At 26.9% G+C, this 15,915-nt stretch overlaps 1 protein-coding gene across 3 annotated transcripts in view; it reads left to right on the top strand.

Annotated features, from left to right (window-relative positions):
• The window catches only part of sas (stranded at second), a 32,871-nt gene that overhangs the window by 5,904 nt on the left and 11,052 nt on the right, over positions 1-15,915 (top strand). For all 3 annotated transcript variants that reach the window (XM_070644645.1, XM_070644644.1, XM_070644646.1), the window contains exons 2-3: positions 5,398-5,997; positions 10,593-11,383. In XM_070644645.1, the coding sequence (XP_070500746.1) occupies positions 5,904-5,997; positions 10,593-11,383 (885 nt within the window). In that variant the 5' untranslated portion in view covers positions 5,398-5,903. The remainder of the gene's footprint in view (positions 1-5,397; positions 5,998-10,592; positions 11,384-15,915) is intronic.

Genomic DNA, 15,915 nt, shown 5'->3' with positions numbered 1-15,915 from the left:
TTTATTTATACCAACCTTTACCTGTTCGTCCAATGCTCGTTAGCATAAAAATATTTTTATTTATGTCTGAAAAATAACATAGCATGTAGCTGTGATATGTTTATAATGTTTCCGGCCAACAGACTATAAAAGCCACCTAATTATGAACAATTGCAAAAATATTGTGAGTTTGTAATAACGTTTTTTCACTTTTTTTTAGCACCTAATTTATTTTTTTATTTTTTTATTTTTTTTTTTTTTATTTTCTAAAATTATCCATTTTAGTTTTATATATTTTTTTTTAATTTAAAAACTGAGTGTTGGAAAATGAGCAGATATGCATACACTTTTGTGAATTATTAATAGTTTTTTTTTAAAAAAATATATGCAAGTTAAATTTTTAATTAATCGATAAATTATATGTTTTGCATAAATTTGAAATTGAAAACCCGTTAAACATTTACACAAAATTTTTTGCAACGGAATTTTATTATTTATATTTAGATTTATTTACAAATCATAATATCATATGTCAGAACACAGAAATATTATAAAATAATGTATTTATTTATACTTTTATCATAAAAATTTGCAAATTTATAGTAAACACACTCAAATATAAACTGGATTATCATTATCATCACACACATCATCACTTCAAATTATAATTTTATCGATGATAATCATAAATATTTATCAATATTTTTTTTTTCTCATCATAACTTTTTATTTTTATTTCATTATCAGTGAGAGAGCTATTTAAATTTGCTCTTCATGACACTCATTTATTTGTTTCTCTGATTTGTTTCATTTTAATTTCAATTTTTTGCAGTAGCAAAATTAATATTGCTTCGATAATATTGAAAAGCAATATTATTATTAAATTATATAATTCAGTTCATTTATCTATCTGCCTGCCCTTCTTTCATTTCATTCCTTATGAAAACTTTTACAGGAATTGTTTTTATAAACCTGTAAACAAATTTTGAAATAAAATTCGGGATAAACGTTAGATTAAAATCCCTCCACCATACACGAGGTTATATTCTAGTAGAGCAATATATATAGAGTACACAAAAACAATAAAAATTAAAATGCCATAACAATCAGAGACGAAAAATTGAGAGGATGAGAAAGGTGAATTTTTGTAATTGGAAATTGATTTTCGTACATAAAAAAATGTCACATATATGTAGATACAAATATTTAATTGGTAATAATAGATTTTAAAGCAATAAACGTGTTTTTTTTATGTTTTGTTCAGCACTTTGTTGATATTATTCAACGTGAAATTTTGATTAACTTAAAAAAATCAACAAAAATTGAAAACTTCAATATTTTGTATAAAAATTTGACAGTATTTATCAAGTATTTATTAGTATAAAAACTTTTTGCTAATGAGTTACTTTATTATTCTTTTCCATTAATTTTTGCCCCAAAACATATAAATTTTCATGTGACAAAAGCAAATTTTTAGAAATGGTATTTCGATAATTCAATACTTTAATTTAACAATATAAATTTTTTATTCCATAGTTGTACGCAAAAAGTTATTGTATTGTAGCATCCATACTATTGTTCCTTTTCAAATATGAATTGAATGAGCCTCTTTTATTATCAATTAATGCACATACGAATGAAATTACAATTTATGGCAATTTATATGTTATTTTTGTACCACAAAGTAGAATCATTAATAAATTTTTGTGGGTGGGATATGGAATAACAAAAAAACATCACCATTATTTCTGATCATCTCTTATTATGTCCCCATTTTAATTTCATAATCGAGATGGAGAGAAACAAAAAAGATGAAATTTGTTAATTTTAGTGCTATTTAAAATTATCAGGAGATACTTTATTATTGAATTAATGTTGCAGTAATTACACATCTAGGTGCAATTAAAAAGGCTCATCTCGACAGTAATTGTATAGATATTGCTGAGAGGATGAGAGCAGAAAAAGCATTAAAACAGGGATGGGTTCGTTGTGCTATATTTTTGCCACAAGTGCTTTTCATAGAGACGGAATGAAATGGATAAAAAAATTCGTTCTCTAGAGCTTATTCTGCGGGCAGCAAGTATGCTTATGGATATCTGAACATAAATTATCGAAAATGTACTCAGCATAAATAAAAAAATATGTGTGAGTGTGTGTGTGTGTGTGTTGTATTATGGTTTATAAGCTTTTTCTCTTATTATACGAATTCCATGTGTAAATTCTCCAGTGAGCCTCCCTTATTATACTTGCTCCTCTCTCCTGTACATATATACTTATTAAAGCTTTATGCACAATAAAATCGCATTTAAATGCAAATGTAATTATCATTTATTACAAATCTACAAACATTACGAATGTACAGACATCTCATTGTCGAATAATGCATATAACTTATTGTATTGTTGTTAAAAATGAATTATGCAATAAAAGCCTCACAATCATCCCTCGAAAAAGTTTATTGTTTCCAAATTTTATTTAAAATCACAGAATTAATTAATAAGTTTATTCTTTAAAAACATTTTTTTTTTTCAAAAAAGTGCAGCTTGTCAAAATATAAGTAATATTGAGATATTTCATTTATTTAAACTTAAAAAGCTAAGGCCAAAGAATATTTGAGTACTTCACAATTAATACTTTCGGTACAGGCAGGAAATCTAAGATTAACCCCAGTTGAGTAAAGATATATTTCTCTTTGTACATGTACTTAATATTTTTGATTTGATTAGATTTGATGTCCAAACAATTTGATATGATGTGTGCTTGTATATGTGAGATACAATAAACTTGAGATAAATTAATGACTATTTCACTATATATGTACATGAGCGATATTGGTTTAAAGAGCCTTTTTAATGTATATTTTATATGATTTCAAGGTATGAGCAATTTTTGTGGGTGGTGTGGGACCGCAAAATATGTATGCATGCAAACTTTGAAATCGAATATGAGACTAAAACAGAGAGACTGAGAAAGAGTGTGAAAAGCAATAAATATTGAATCAACTTTCAACCGTGATGTATATCGTCTAAAATTTCCCACATCATCATTATCCTTAGTAGTACGTAGTTGAAGTATTATTATGAATCGTTATTCACAGCCTACCACCATAGTTCACTAATATATAGGCTGAAATGATATACACTTTCATGAAAGGTATAAACTTGATACTGCAGCAGCAGTCGGAGCAATAGTTTGAAAATTAAATTTTAATGAGTAAACTTAACATCAAATCATGTCATTTTAAACAAGCTTTTCGCCAGTCCATTTATATTTTGGTACATGTCTGTTGTGCATTATAATAAATGTACTATACTGCAATAATAATATTAGACGATAATGAATGAATGATGCAGGAGATTCAGGAAATTCAGTATTCCTCCTTCTCAAAAAATCCAAGCATTATGAGAGTATGAGAATGAATGATGTCCAGTAATATTTTAAATAATGCAATTTACGTATGCAAACATTATTAAAGGCATATGGCAACATAATGTAATATAATGATGTGTAGCATATTAAAATTAATTTTGTGAATACTGAGAGACTTTTAATTCTCTGAGGCAGTTGCTTATGTTATTGTTATTATTGCCAAGCATTATGGAAATTTTTCGTAAATATGGGAGAATAAAGAAAATTTATTAACCAATTGTTAGGATGTTGCTATTGCTGTTGCCTGCTACTTTTCATTTCTCCTATAAATATTGTATACATTTTTATATATAAAAAGACCTTGTACACACATAAGAGAATAATATTTTATGTTGAATACAGCAAGAGAGCACTTTCATTGCATTTTAGGCATAACATTTTAGTGCTAATACTTTTTAAATATTTCAATCTACACTTATTCGTTCCCAACAGAAAAGCTTGATGCAAAATACGAACAATGCACTGTAAAATATTTAGTCTACAAATTTCATGTATCCAATTTAAGAACAAATATTATAATAATGATTATTCATGCTTTTCCATAATCTTCCTCTTTTCGAAACTTGAAACCATCTACTAATTCTATTTAGTTTTCAACACAGCATGAAACTATATAATTCATGTGTACTTCCACAATATTTGCATTAAACTGTTTTCTGAATATCCTTTATAATCATTTAACCAAAATAGAAGTTCATTAAGCCTATTTCGCCCCAATTTTAAAAGCTCGACAGCTTGAATTTAATACTTTTACTATAGCAAATACCTACAGTACAAAACCATTATCATTGCCATGAGACACGTTTGAATAGCATGACTTCATACTTCATAACAAAAACATTTTTTTGCTTCTTCTTTTTATTTCTATTTTCATTAAATTGTCAAAATCGAGTGTGGAAAGTATGTGTAGATTTAATACGTAAATAACATTTCAGTGTGTGAGAATCCACGTGATTTGACTATTAAATTTGTCTCGTTCTTCAATTCAAACAGTTTCATTGTAAATTTCTCATGCATATTACATAATCTTCTACAGTTGCTACTACTTTTCATGGACTGAATTTAAACAGCAGATTCTCATTTTATGAACAACTATAACGGCAAGAGTTAGCTTAAAGCTAAAAAGAAGGTGCACAACCGTGTTTTGAATTAACTTTATAAAAAATTTATGTGGCCTTGCCACTATTTTCAAATAAAAAGAGAGAAAAAAAAATCATTGTATCTAATGGGAACAAATGCTCAAATGCTCATCATCGTTGATGTCGTCAAAAATTGTCGTTGTCAAAAATTATGACAATTACCTCAATTTTCATTTTGAAATAAAAAGTTCAAGAAGCACTAGAGAAAAAGATATTCAATTATGTTGTCGAAACAGATCAAAATGTCGCACAGATTTATTATTATGTCTACTATTTTCCTTCTTCCCTTTTGTCGTTTACGTACTATGGATTTTTAGTGATTCCAATGGAATAATAAAGTTTTTATAACAATTTCAGTTTTATGTAACCAGAGTTTTTTTTAAATAAAAATAATTTAATTTTTGCCAAACATTGCATAACGAAGACTCCAATCTTCTGGTTCGAATTTTCACGAAAATTGTTAATCGCTAATATTTCTGCTTCATTTTATTGTGTCACTCATCATAATTTTAGCGTAATGTACCATTCATTTAATTTCACTGATCTGTCAGTCTGATTGTGTTCCTTTTTCCACATAATCCAATTTCAAAGTTGAATAGAAGCAGAAGCGAAGAAATTAAAATTTAATTTTCATTTGAAACATAATTTTATAAACTGCTTTTTTATGTTTTCTACTATATTTTTCCTTATCGCATCGTCTTCATTTATTTATTGTCATGACATTGATTTAATGATTAAATAATTGTTGTTTAATATCAAAATAATTTTATCTTCTTTTATTTGGTCGACTTTTTGTTTCTTCTCAATTTCACTTTATTAATTTATATCTCTCATTTTTCTCTTCTTTCAGGTCTGTTGCAGTTTAATGACAATTTTCATTTCAACATCATAATCATCTGAATATTTATTTCTCATTCTTTTTTCTGGTTCAGTTTATAAGCTACGAGAGAACGATAAAGTTCATCGCTGTATATATAACTCACGTGTCTTGCATTTAAAAAAATTATGCTACGTATTTATACTTAATTGTGAAATAAAATTGCAAAGTTTAGCTATGTTTTTTGTTTACAAAGAACGTGTACTAAGCAAAGGTGTGATTGTCACTAATTTTAAATGGTGAAGTTTTTTATGTGCTTAAGAAAATAGTGAGAAAATGTGCCAATTAATGAATAAATTTAATTGTCTTTTCAATTAAAATTATAATTCGTAAAAATTTATTAGAGAACTGAAGAAAGCTAATAAAGTTATCTATATATGTTAAGACAATTCGAGAAAAATTAAAGTTTAAAAAAGAAAAATAACGTTTGAGGAAGAGAGAAAAAAATCAAATATACCATATCATCATTTCCACCAAAAATGTTCTATAAAATCAATAGCAAATTTTTTAAAATTTTTCTACTAATTATTGGATTACACATGATCTTATGGGATTTTGTCTATGCCAATGAGGGTAAGTAAATTTAAATGAAATAATAACAGATTTTACCACAGTAAAAGTAAACCGACAAACTCAATTTACTATCTATTAAAATTTATCCTTTTGAATCCTTCTTCTCTCATTCCTTTAGTTTATACACACAAAGCAACCACAATGAGAGGGTTTATTGATTTTGGCTTGATGTAATTAACTTGAATGTTAAATAAACTCAACATTAAAGATTTTAATCTGAATTCTCGTTTCGATGTTAAGCTCTTTGCTAATGTTAACCTTGTTGCTTGTTATATTGCTAAGAAGCTTATTGTATTAAATTGCAAAAACAAAAATGAGTTTATGTTTATCAAAAAATTATTTTTATAAAATACAGAAAAGTAATTCTATGATAAAATGCTTATATCTATCGAGTAAAATAAAAATAATGAAAAAATTGTGAATTGTTAAATTTGTATGAAAACTTGTTCTAATGAAAATTTTATATCTTAAAATTTCAATAACTTTTTACAAGAAAATCATTTAAAACCAAAACATCAAAGCTCCAAATCCCCACAACCTTCCTTTTTCTTACAAGACATCAATATAAATGATCTCCTAAATTCATTCATTCATTCATTAAATTAAATACAACGCAATATATAAATTGCTTGCGAAAATGATTTTTACATGAGTCTTGATCCTTAATGCTTGACATTTTCATGAAAATGAAAAGAGTGCTCTTTTTAGTTTCTCACAGTGTCTTTCTCATTTTCGACATTAATCCTACAACAAGTCGTTGAAAATTTTTCATCGTGATGATTGAATCAATTTCGGAGCTTAACGGATTAAGATTTTGCTCCATAGTTTGTTGAATAGCTTATAAAATCAAAATAAAAAATTACAAAAGCTCTCGTATTATTGATCGAGGGACTTAAGCGCATTTTTGTCCCAGCGATCGGTAATTGATAAATAAGTCACTTCCAGACCTACAAAACGAGATCAACCAGGATCCAAGTCACTTCCAGACCTAAAAAACAACATCCAATAAGATTTAGATAGATTGATAGATATATAGATGGGTTTTATTTACCATAAAGGTATTTGATTAACAATAAATTCATATAACACAATTAATTCAGTATAAAAGTCCAATAAAACAATTCATATAAATATTCTAAGAAGACAGTTTTGTGGTTTGACACTTGACAATCATTACTAACTCGGTAGTTCAACAATGGTGCTGCTACTAACGAAGCAGAGGCATAAACGTCTTATTCCATTCAACCCTGTGCTCAGGTCTCTTAGGTCTCTTTCATAACTGCAAAACAACAACCAGAAAATTTATCGAAAAAATATGCAATAAAAATAAAATTTTCTTTTAACGGTTTTCTAATATTTAAACTTTCTTACGGTTTTGCAAGTTTAAAAATTTTCCCGCCAAAAGTATTGAACTGAAATCAAAAATTCATTAATTATAGTATTTATGTTTTAATTTGGAACTTCTAAATGACTGATAACCCAATAACTCGATGGAACTGAACTATTAAAACAATCCTGAGCTTTCTAAGATGTCTGGTTTTCGAGATCTCGCGTTCCAACCGAACGAACGAACAAACAAAGTGCATTATTAAGCTATATTTTTCAAAAAAAAAGTTTCAAAAATGCGCCAAAAAATTAAAATTGCTGTGGCACTTTTTTAAACATAGGTCTTTAAAATGAATAAGAAAACAATAAGAATTTGATGAACAAAGATTACAAGCAATGTAGCATCAAAAATTTTAAATACATTTTTTCATTCATTCAATCTTGAATTTTCAAACTAACTAATTTTAAAATTGTAGTGTGAGAAAAAGCTCTATTATAGTAAGTATGTCAACCTTATACAAAATTGTAAAATTTAACTCATTTGGTAATATTTACTACAATAGAAGTTCACAACATTAATTTTTGAAATCATTAATGAAAAAATTTAAACTTGCATCTGAAAGCGTTTAAAAGTTTTTATTCTTAAGCAATATTGGTCTAGTATAAATCAATAGAATTATCTACTTGTATTGAATTACTTATTTTTGAGGAAATACTTTTTTATTTAAATACACTGACAAGTAAAAATAAATAAATGAACAGTTATTTTATAATATGATAATATGATAATAATCATTATTTTTATCATCAAATATTTCTTTATTCATTTTAGTCTGATAAAAATGCAAAAAAAAAAAAATACCGTATGTACTATTATTCAAAAAAATATAAAAATCTAAAATTAATAAACGTGTAAAAATATATCAATTGTGAACATACCCAATTCGACCTGCTTATCTATATTTGAATTGCTATTCACTATTTTTTCAACAATGGACTAAAAATCATTTGGAAACCGTAAATATCTATTTCTTGATAAGTTATGCAAAAAATTCAAACAATAGAAATAAAAGAGTAAATCTATTGATTATTTCACTTCTTCAGCATGTTAATTTGCTTCAGTAAACAACTAACTAAAGAAAAAGTGAAGATGTGACCTTGTTTCTCTTACTCAATGCATATGTAGGTCTATATAAAAGATGAAAACAAAAATACGGTAATAATTTTTACGTACAATTTACGTTTATTTCGCTACTCTTCTAGTTTTACGATGCCAATTGAGAACTTTGTTTTTAAGTACAAGCTTGAAGTCTGAAATACCATATATTGTTGATGCTAAATAAAGAAATGAAGAGAAGAGAAGAAAAAAAAATAATTACTTTGGAATGCATAAAATGATCAAAAATCATTCCAACATTCTCAAAATGATTATCTAAAAGCTTATCACAAAGCACAGCAGTTGTAGTAGTCAGTAAACATAGCACGTAGCTCCCATTTTGCGGTTTTGAAAAATTGACTTGACTCATTTTCATTCACTCATTTCATACAGTCGTTACACGGTGGATTAAGCATTATTATAGTTATAAGCTGTTAAAACACAAAAAGTCTCCCTTTTTCAACTCTGTCAGAGACATTTCATAAAAAAAACTAATAATGAAAAATAAAGCTGTTGGAAAAAAATGAAAAATTTATTAAAAAACAGTGCAGTAGCAAAACAAATAGAGTAATAGAGCAAAAAATGGTCCTTAATTTTAATATCAATAATTTTCTGTATACATATCGTATTTTCTTCAATTGCCTACATTTAAAAAAAAAGATTAAACAATGTGGTTAATCAGATTCAAAACTTTAAAAACCAAGCTACAATAAATTTTATATTTCTAAAAGACAAAAAGTGAAAAAAATATCATCTAACATACAACACATGTAGGGTAAAATGTTGCAGGAGAATTTTTATGATGTCATTCAATTATTAATCGACAAAAAAGTCGAAAGAGGGAAAGCAAAGAAAAACATGAATATATTGCTTTGTCGCGTAATATTGTTGTGTGTCATACAATATTTTATCGTCCAATTTATATCATGAGAGAAAAAGAAAAATGCTTGAAGGGAGCAATGCACATAAATGATCACAAAGGCAAAATCACAAAAGAATAGAGCAAAAATCCACAATTTTATATGTAAATCACGCGCAGTTTGTGAAAAGGCTCTTCCCGTTATTTTCTCACAGAGTATGAATTTTCTATCAAAGCAAAATGACAAACTCTTTTTTTAATCCTCACTTCCATTGATATCACAAATCATTTTACACAAAATTGGAAAGCTGTCAAAAGCCTTTTTCCCTGTATCGTGCTAGGGATTGAAAAAAGCTCTACAGGCCACAACTTTGTTTTATTATCTACGCACATCGTATTGCTTTTGCTGTCGAATTTTTTGTGTGAGTTGAGCTGAGCGTCTCCCAAAGCGCACATATTAGCATTTTCCATACATTTATTACTCCTGAATACCATGTATATACAATAACAATAACAACAATGACGACGAGAGCAGAAAAACATACACAGAACGTAAACTTTATTGCATTTTCACAATGTGATTTATTGAAAAAAACCCTTTTCCCTGTCGGAAAATTTTACAATTTTGTGACTATAAATATAGGGACCCATATAAAAGTAAAATGAGCATATGAATGGATTCTCGATTAATTTTAATATAGCAAATACATGGATACGTTTTGAAAAACATTACCATGTTTATTAGTTAAATACTATCATATTTTTTTGTGGTTTTTAAAGTACAATCCTGCTTTAAAAAGAATACTCATAATACTAAAACTTCGTTCAAATTACATTTAAATAATAAATGAACACATTTTTATGAAGACATTTATATTTTCTTTATGATTATGATTCCTTATTTTTTCTTCGTATATGTTTATACTATATTATGTAAATAACATTCTTGGGTATATGATGGGCAAAAAAGAGCTTTTACATGTATAACGATAATGATGATGCTGTTATTTATGATTGATGTATGACATCGTTCATGCAAGCCTCTTTCACTCTCATTTATTCAACTGACTTGATTTTTTTATTCAGAAAATCTTTGAACATCCTTACACTTATTATATCCATATCCGATGAACCATTAAATCCATCTGTATCTACTTAGATTATAATTTCTATAAATATAGAAAGTTTAAGTTTATATCTTTTTTATCTTTACTCATTCTTGTCCCTTTTTCTCCCTTTGATTGAAACTTACAGTAACGACAGTTTCAACACCTGCTTCCGAGATTACAACATTATCATTACAATCAAATACAAATGTGCCTTCAAACATTTCTCATCCCACCTCGACATCGTCATCATTATCTACAGAAAGAGATGTGACTACAATACCAAGTGAACATCAGAATCAGGAGAAGCAACATCAGCATGATGATTCATTAAAAGTTTTACCTTTAGATCTGATGATAAAGAATAAAACAAATTTATCGCATGATGAAGATGATTCGACCATGACCTCATCAACCCAATTACCAATGACCGTAAATATATATGGCGATATGAAGAAAACAGTCGAAAAACCTGAACTTATTGAAAGCAGTAGTGGTAGAAGTAATAATGAGCATAGGATGATGGTACAATTTGTGAATAATGATAGTGATAATCAGACAAATCAACCTCAAATGATACCAATTGTCAATGATGAAACGGACGATGAAAAAAATCATTCGTCTGATGCTATTGTGGAGAAAGAAGGTCGTGCCATTAATTTTCCACTGGAAATCTTGGGTAATAATCAAAACAGCACGGAGCTCAATCACATGCAGATAAATTTTGTAACAACCAGTACCGATAAACCGCCTGCAATTTCATTTTTTGATTTAAGTGATGTAAGCATGGATCATGAGGATGATTATGATGATGATAATTCTGAAAAAAAGAAAATTGAATATTCAAATTCAAAAAAAGACAAGAAACAAGTTATACCTAAAGATAAAATCGACAGTGACAAGAAAATCGAGTGTTTGTATAATGGAACTTCTTATAAGGTGAGTTATCAATTTTAAAAACAAATATTTGAATCTTATATTTAATATGCCTAGTCATATTGTAGAATCAGTAATTTATTGCCGAGTGGACCAAAAACCGTTAGAATTAATTTCAATGTATTTTTGTCCGCACGGGATTGTAATTCAAACTTCAAAACGTCCAAAGTCCAAATTTTATTCACATTAGTAGAGCATACATTATGTGTTAAAGTATTTACAATTAATTCACATTTTTAGCTCCGTCTTGTATCAATCAAATACTGCTGGCGAAAAATGTGCTCAAGTTTCTTGAAAACACAAGGACTTTTACCATTAAATAAAATTTCTGCTAGCTTATTTTGCGTTTACTCGTCATTATATATTTTAGAGTTCATTTACCTTTTTTATACAATACTATGGTTTACATTATATACTTCTTTTTTTACTCATTTCTGCGTTTTATCGAAAATTTCAAATTGATTCGGTTCACAGATTCTTTCTGTATTAAATAAATAGATCTCCTTTCTTTTCTCATCCATTTTTACACTTACTCATTTCGTTTCAAATGATGCAATTGGAGTCGAGTAAGTAACAACAATAAGAATATCAAAATAAAAAAATTCTTTTATAAGATGAATTTGAAAAAGTTAAGTTTTTATTTGAAGACATTTTTTAAACTAACCTATACATATGTTAAATACATGTTTTATTGAAAAACATTTAAAAATTAAATTTGAAAATTTAATTAATAGAAATTTAATCATGTATTAACATGCTGATTTAAAAAAAATCGTTAGAAATAAAACATCTTATGTTTTTTAATTCTCAAATACTTTCATCACGCGCACATCATTATTTGTATGAAAAAAAAAATAAAAAAATAATAATGTAAAATCGGATGAAAAAATCAATATTTAGGAACATTAAAATGTCATGGTATTTTTTTTATTTTTTATTTTTTCTTTTGCTTAAAACATATGAAAATTCATTGCTTTGCCTTGACTCTAGAGCCTTGTATTTCTCTGCATTTTGCAAAATAATAATATTTAGCACACTAAAAAACAGTTTTTTGTAAAAAAATTTCCTGTGTAGATGAATCATTTGTCAACAAATTTCCCCAACACATTAATCTTAAAATTTATATATCCTGGTATTTTTATCATGACCAAGACTGTCTCTCATTTCAATATCAATGGACTTTGAATCGAACATATTTTTGTTTAGCTTTCACTTCAACACATTGATTTTATACACTTTATACACTTTATACACATCTAAATTTTGACTACTCAAATACTTATATTTTTTTCGTTTTTTCATCTTGTCATTACTATTCAATATAAACAGTTTTCAACAATGACTCGCAATAACACATAAATTCGTTAAATTTGCACGTGAAGAATTTTTTTTTTTTTTGCTTTTTATCTTTACACAACACCTTCAACATATATTTTATAAAAAATTCAAGAAACGCTCTGAAGAATAATAAAATTTCTTTATTTTTTTTTTTCAATTTTCGCATCTCATTCAATTTTTTCTTAAGTTGGCAATAAATAAAATTTAAAAATGTTCAATTCAATCGAGGAAAACGTGAGTAAAACATCATATTTTAGTATGCGTAATGTGTCATTACATATTTAACGCGGTATGCATCACTTAATATATTAAAACTTCTATTATTTTGTTTGTTAAATGAACTATTAGGGTAAAAAACGTAATTTTTGGTCACTTTATTTTTGGTCATTTTTAAAAAAGGCATTTAGAAGCGTTTTCAGACCATGGTTTGTATAGAAGAGTTGTAAAAGATCAAAAAATAAGAACTTCTGCATTGATAATTAATTTGAAATCACATCAAAATTTGTGGTTTCAATCCCGGAATCCCGCAATCATGTCTAATAATACAATATAGTAATTTCATCATCAATTTTAGAAATTGAAGTTGAACATGAGGCTGTACAGTATCAAATAACAAAAATTGATTGAAACTTTCTTTAAAAATTCATATTAAATTGTTTTGAAAGGCCAGAAATTAAATTTATTTGTATGTAATTTCTTAAAATTCTGTTAAGGCGTACCAAAGATCTCAAAAATTTAGGCAAATTCTTGATATCCGGAATCCCGAAAAATCCCGAGATCCCGAAAATTCTATTTTCGATCCCAAAAATCTATTTGGGATTGAGATTTTCAAATCCCGTAATCCCGGGATTGAGATTTTGTCCCGGGATTGAAACCCCTAATTACGAGCTATTGTACAGTATCAGTCATTGAACAATAACTGTAAAGCTAAATTAAAAAGAAGCGTGACGCATGATTAAAAAACTTGGTCATCAATAATATGAATTTGAATATATTTTGTTATTATACATCCTTCTACTACTTTGAGTGTATTGAAAAATTACTTCATAATATACTATTTAAATTCAAATTTGAAGAAAAATTCAAAAGGAAAAAAAAGTATGCACTTTATATTTTTAGGGAGGAGTGAAAAACAAAATTTAAATTTCATTCTTCTCGCTTTTGTTAACATAAAAACATCATGTTTATGTTGATGATGTTGGGGATGGACCCTATGGCACGAAAATATTTTTCAATATACGATGTAGTGAGTGAGAGGGATAAAAAAAAATACATTTCTTTTCTATATCTTCTTTAAACGTTAGCTTTATGTCGTTCATACGCCCTTAAATACTCACCATTGATTGTATTCTCAACTCTATTCGTCGAGCTATTTTGAGTAAAGTTTTTAAAAAGAAACATTTACATAAATACAAATTTGCAATTGTAATAAGAGTAAAGCTCATTTAATTAAATTCTAATTGATTTTCGTTCTATATCATCTTTATATGAAAAAAGTAAAAAAAAGTAATATAAAATTTCAGCCATCAAAATCACTAAAAGAGAAAAATAAATCTTTAAAACAGATTTTTATTTATTTCTTAAAACAATATCATTAATATTTTCTTCTATAATATCATTAAATTTTTTTTATTATTCTTCATATATTGCAATTTACCTTTTCAAAAGAGAACATATATAATAATATTTAGTAAAAGCATTTGTCAGAATTTCTAAGAGAAATAATTTTAAAAGTAACTGTTGTTATTTTTTTCTGTATAATTATTGTTCCTTTCTCATTTTCATAAAAACATGCTGCAATTTTCAAGTTTTCAAAATTTTATCCTTCTGTTAACATGTATCATGGGAGTTTTCATCGAGACAAGCGTAAAATGGTTAAAATGTGCATTTAAAATGCTTCATTAGAATACGAAATTTTGTATTTTTCATACTGCATATACAATCATTACATTGTTGTAATTTTCATCTATTTTGTGCTCGTTGAAAATTTCAAAAGGATAAAAACGGATAAAAACTAATTCCGTACTACCAACACATACGGCCTGTATCACTAAAGTGGATTATCCTCAATTTCGGATTATCCACTTCAGTTTTTTGGAAATATCTCTAACATTTTAAAAGTTAAATTATTTTTGTTTTAAGTTTATAATAATATGATTCAGACATGATAATTCTATATATTTTGAATTTTCTTGTTCCTTAAGATGTATTAATTATTCAATTTTTCAGCCAAATCTAGTAGATTTACCGGAATCATTGGGATAAATTTGTCAACAATTGAGAACCCAAAATTCCAAATACGAAAATATAGGTTTAAGTGTACTCTACAAGTATCACATAATATATCTTCGAAAACTCTCAAAATGTTAGAAATATTTCCAAAAAACTGAAGTGGATATTCCGAAAACAAGGATAATCCACTTTAGTGAAACAGGTCGATAGTTATCTGAGTATACAGAAATATAAAAAAGTATAAGGTAGAATTTTTTTAAAGAAAAGTGAAACAAAAAAGCTGTTTTTGGATTAAAAATTTTGGTAATAGAAATACTGTAAAGATTCATTAAAGATATTTTTAGAACAAGAAATTATTTCACTATTTCATATAATTCATCAATTTCAGCTTTTAAATAAATAAATGACGTTTCTTGAATAATTTGATAAATTTTTGCAATACATTGAAAACATTTGGAAATTATGCAAATATTTTTGTGCGTCGACTTTATCACTCTTTATTTTTTTATTAGCCTTTTGGAGTCTTTTGGAACGAAAAACAATTGGGACATTTTGCATAATTTTAAGAAGTTCTCTTTTAAAATGTTTAAAAAACTAGAGTTAAAAACCTTTTATACTCTCCAAAATAAAAAAATACCATTTCCATTAATATCTTTTTTGCATGTGCTTATAGTATCTTTACTAAAATAGACATTTTCTGAGTAAAAACGAAAGAGTATAAGCTGGAGTAGTAAGAGAAGATATATATGTTGGAGATGACTTTTTCTAAGCATAAGCAATAGCATAAAGTGGCAATATTTTATTAGAGACATCTTTATGTCTGCATAATGCTCACAATTGCATAATTTGCTTTTAAATAAGAACAATTGTACTTATGTCTCTCGTATGTCGCATTATCCTTCGCTTTTTTGCCTTGTTTAGTTCTCAAAAAAATGTATACGTATATAAAAAAGATAGAAAACTTT

The sequence above is a fragment of the Chironomus tepperi genome, unplaced genomic scaffold (assembly GCF_022539635.2).
Source record: "Chironomus tepperi strain 1889 unplaced genomic scaffold, CSIRO-AGI_Ctep_v1 contig_338, whole genome shotgun sequence".
In the NCBI taxonomy this organism is placed as follows: Eukaryota; Metazoa; Arthropoda; class Insecta; order Diptera; family Chironomidae; genus Chironomus; species Chironomus tepperi.
The sequence above is the reverse complement of the archived record's forward strand: the minus strand, read 5'-3'. Positions and strand labels throughout refer to the sequence as shown.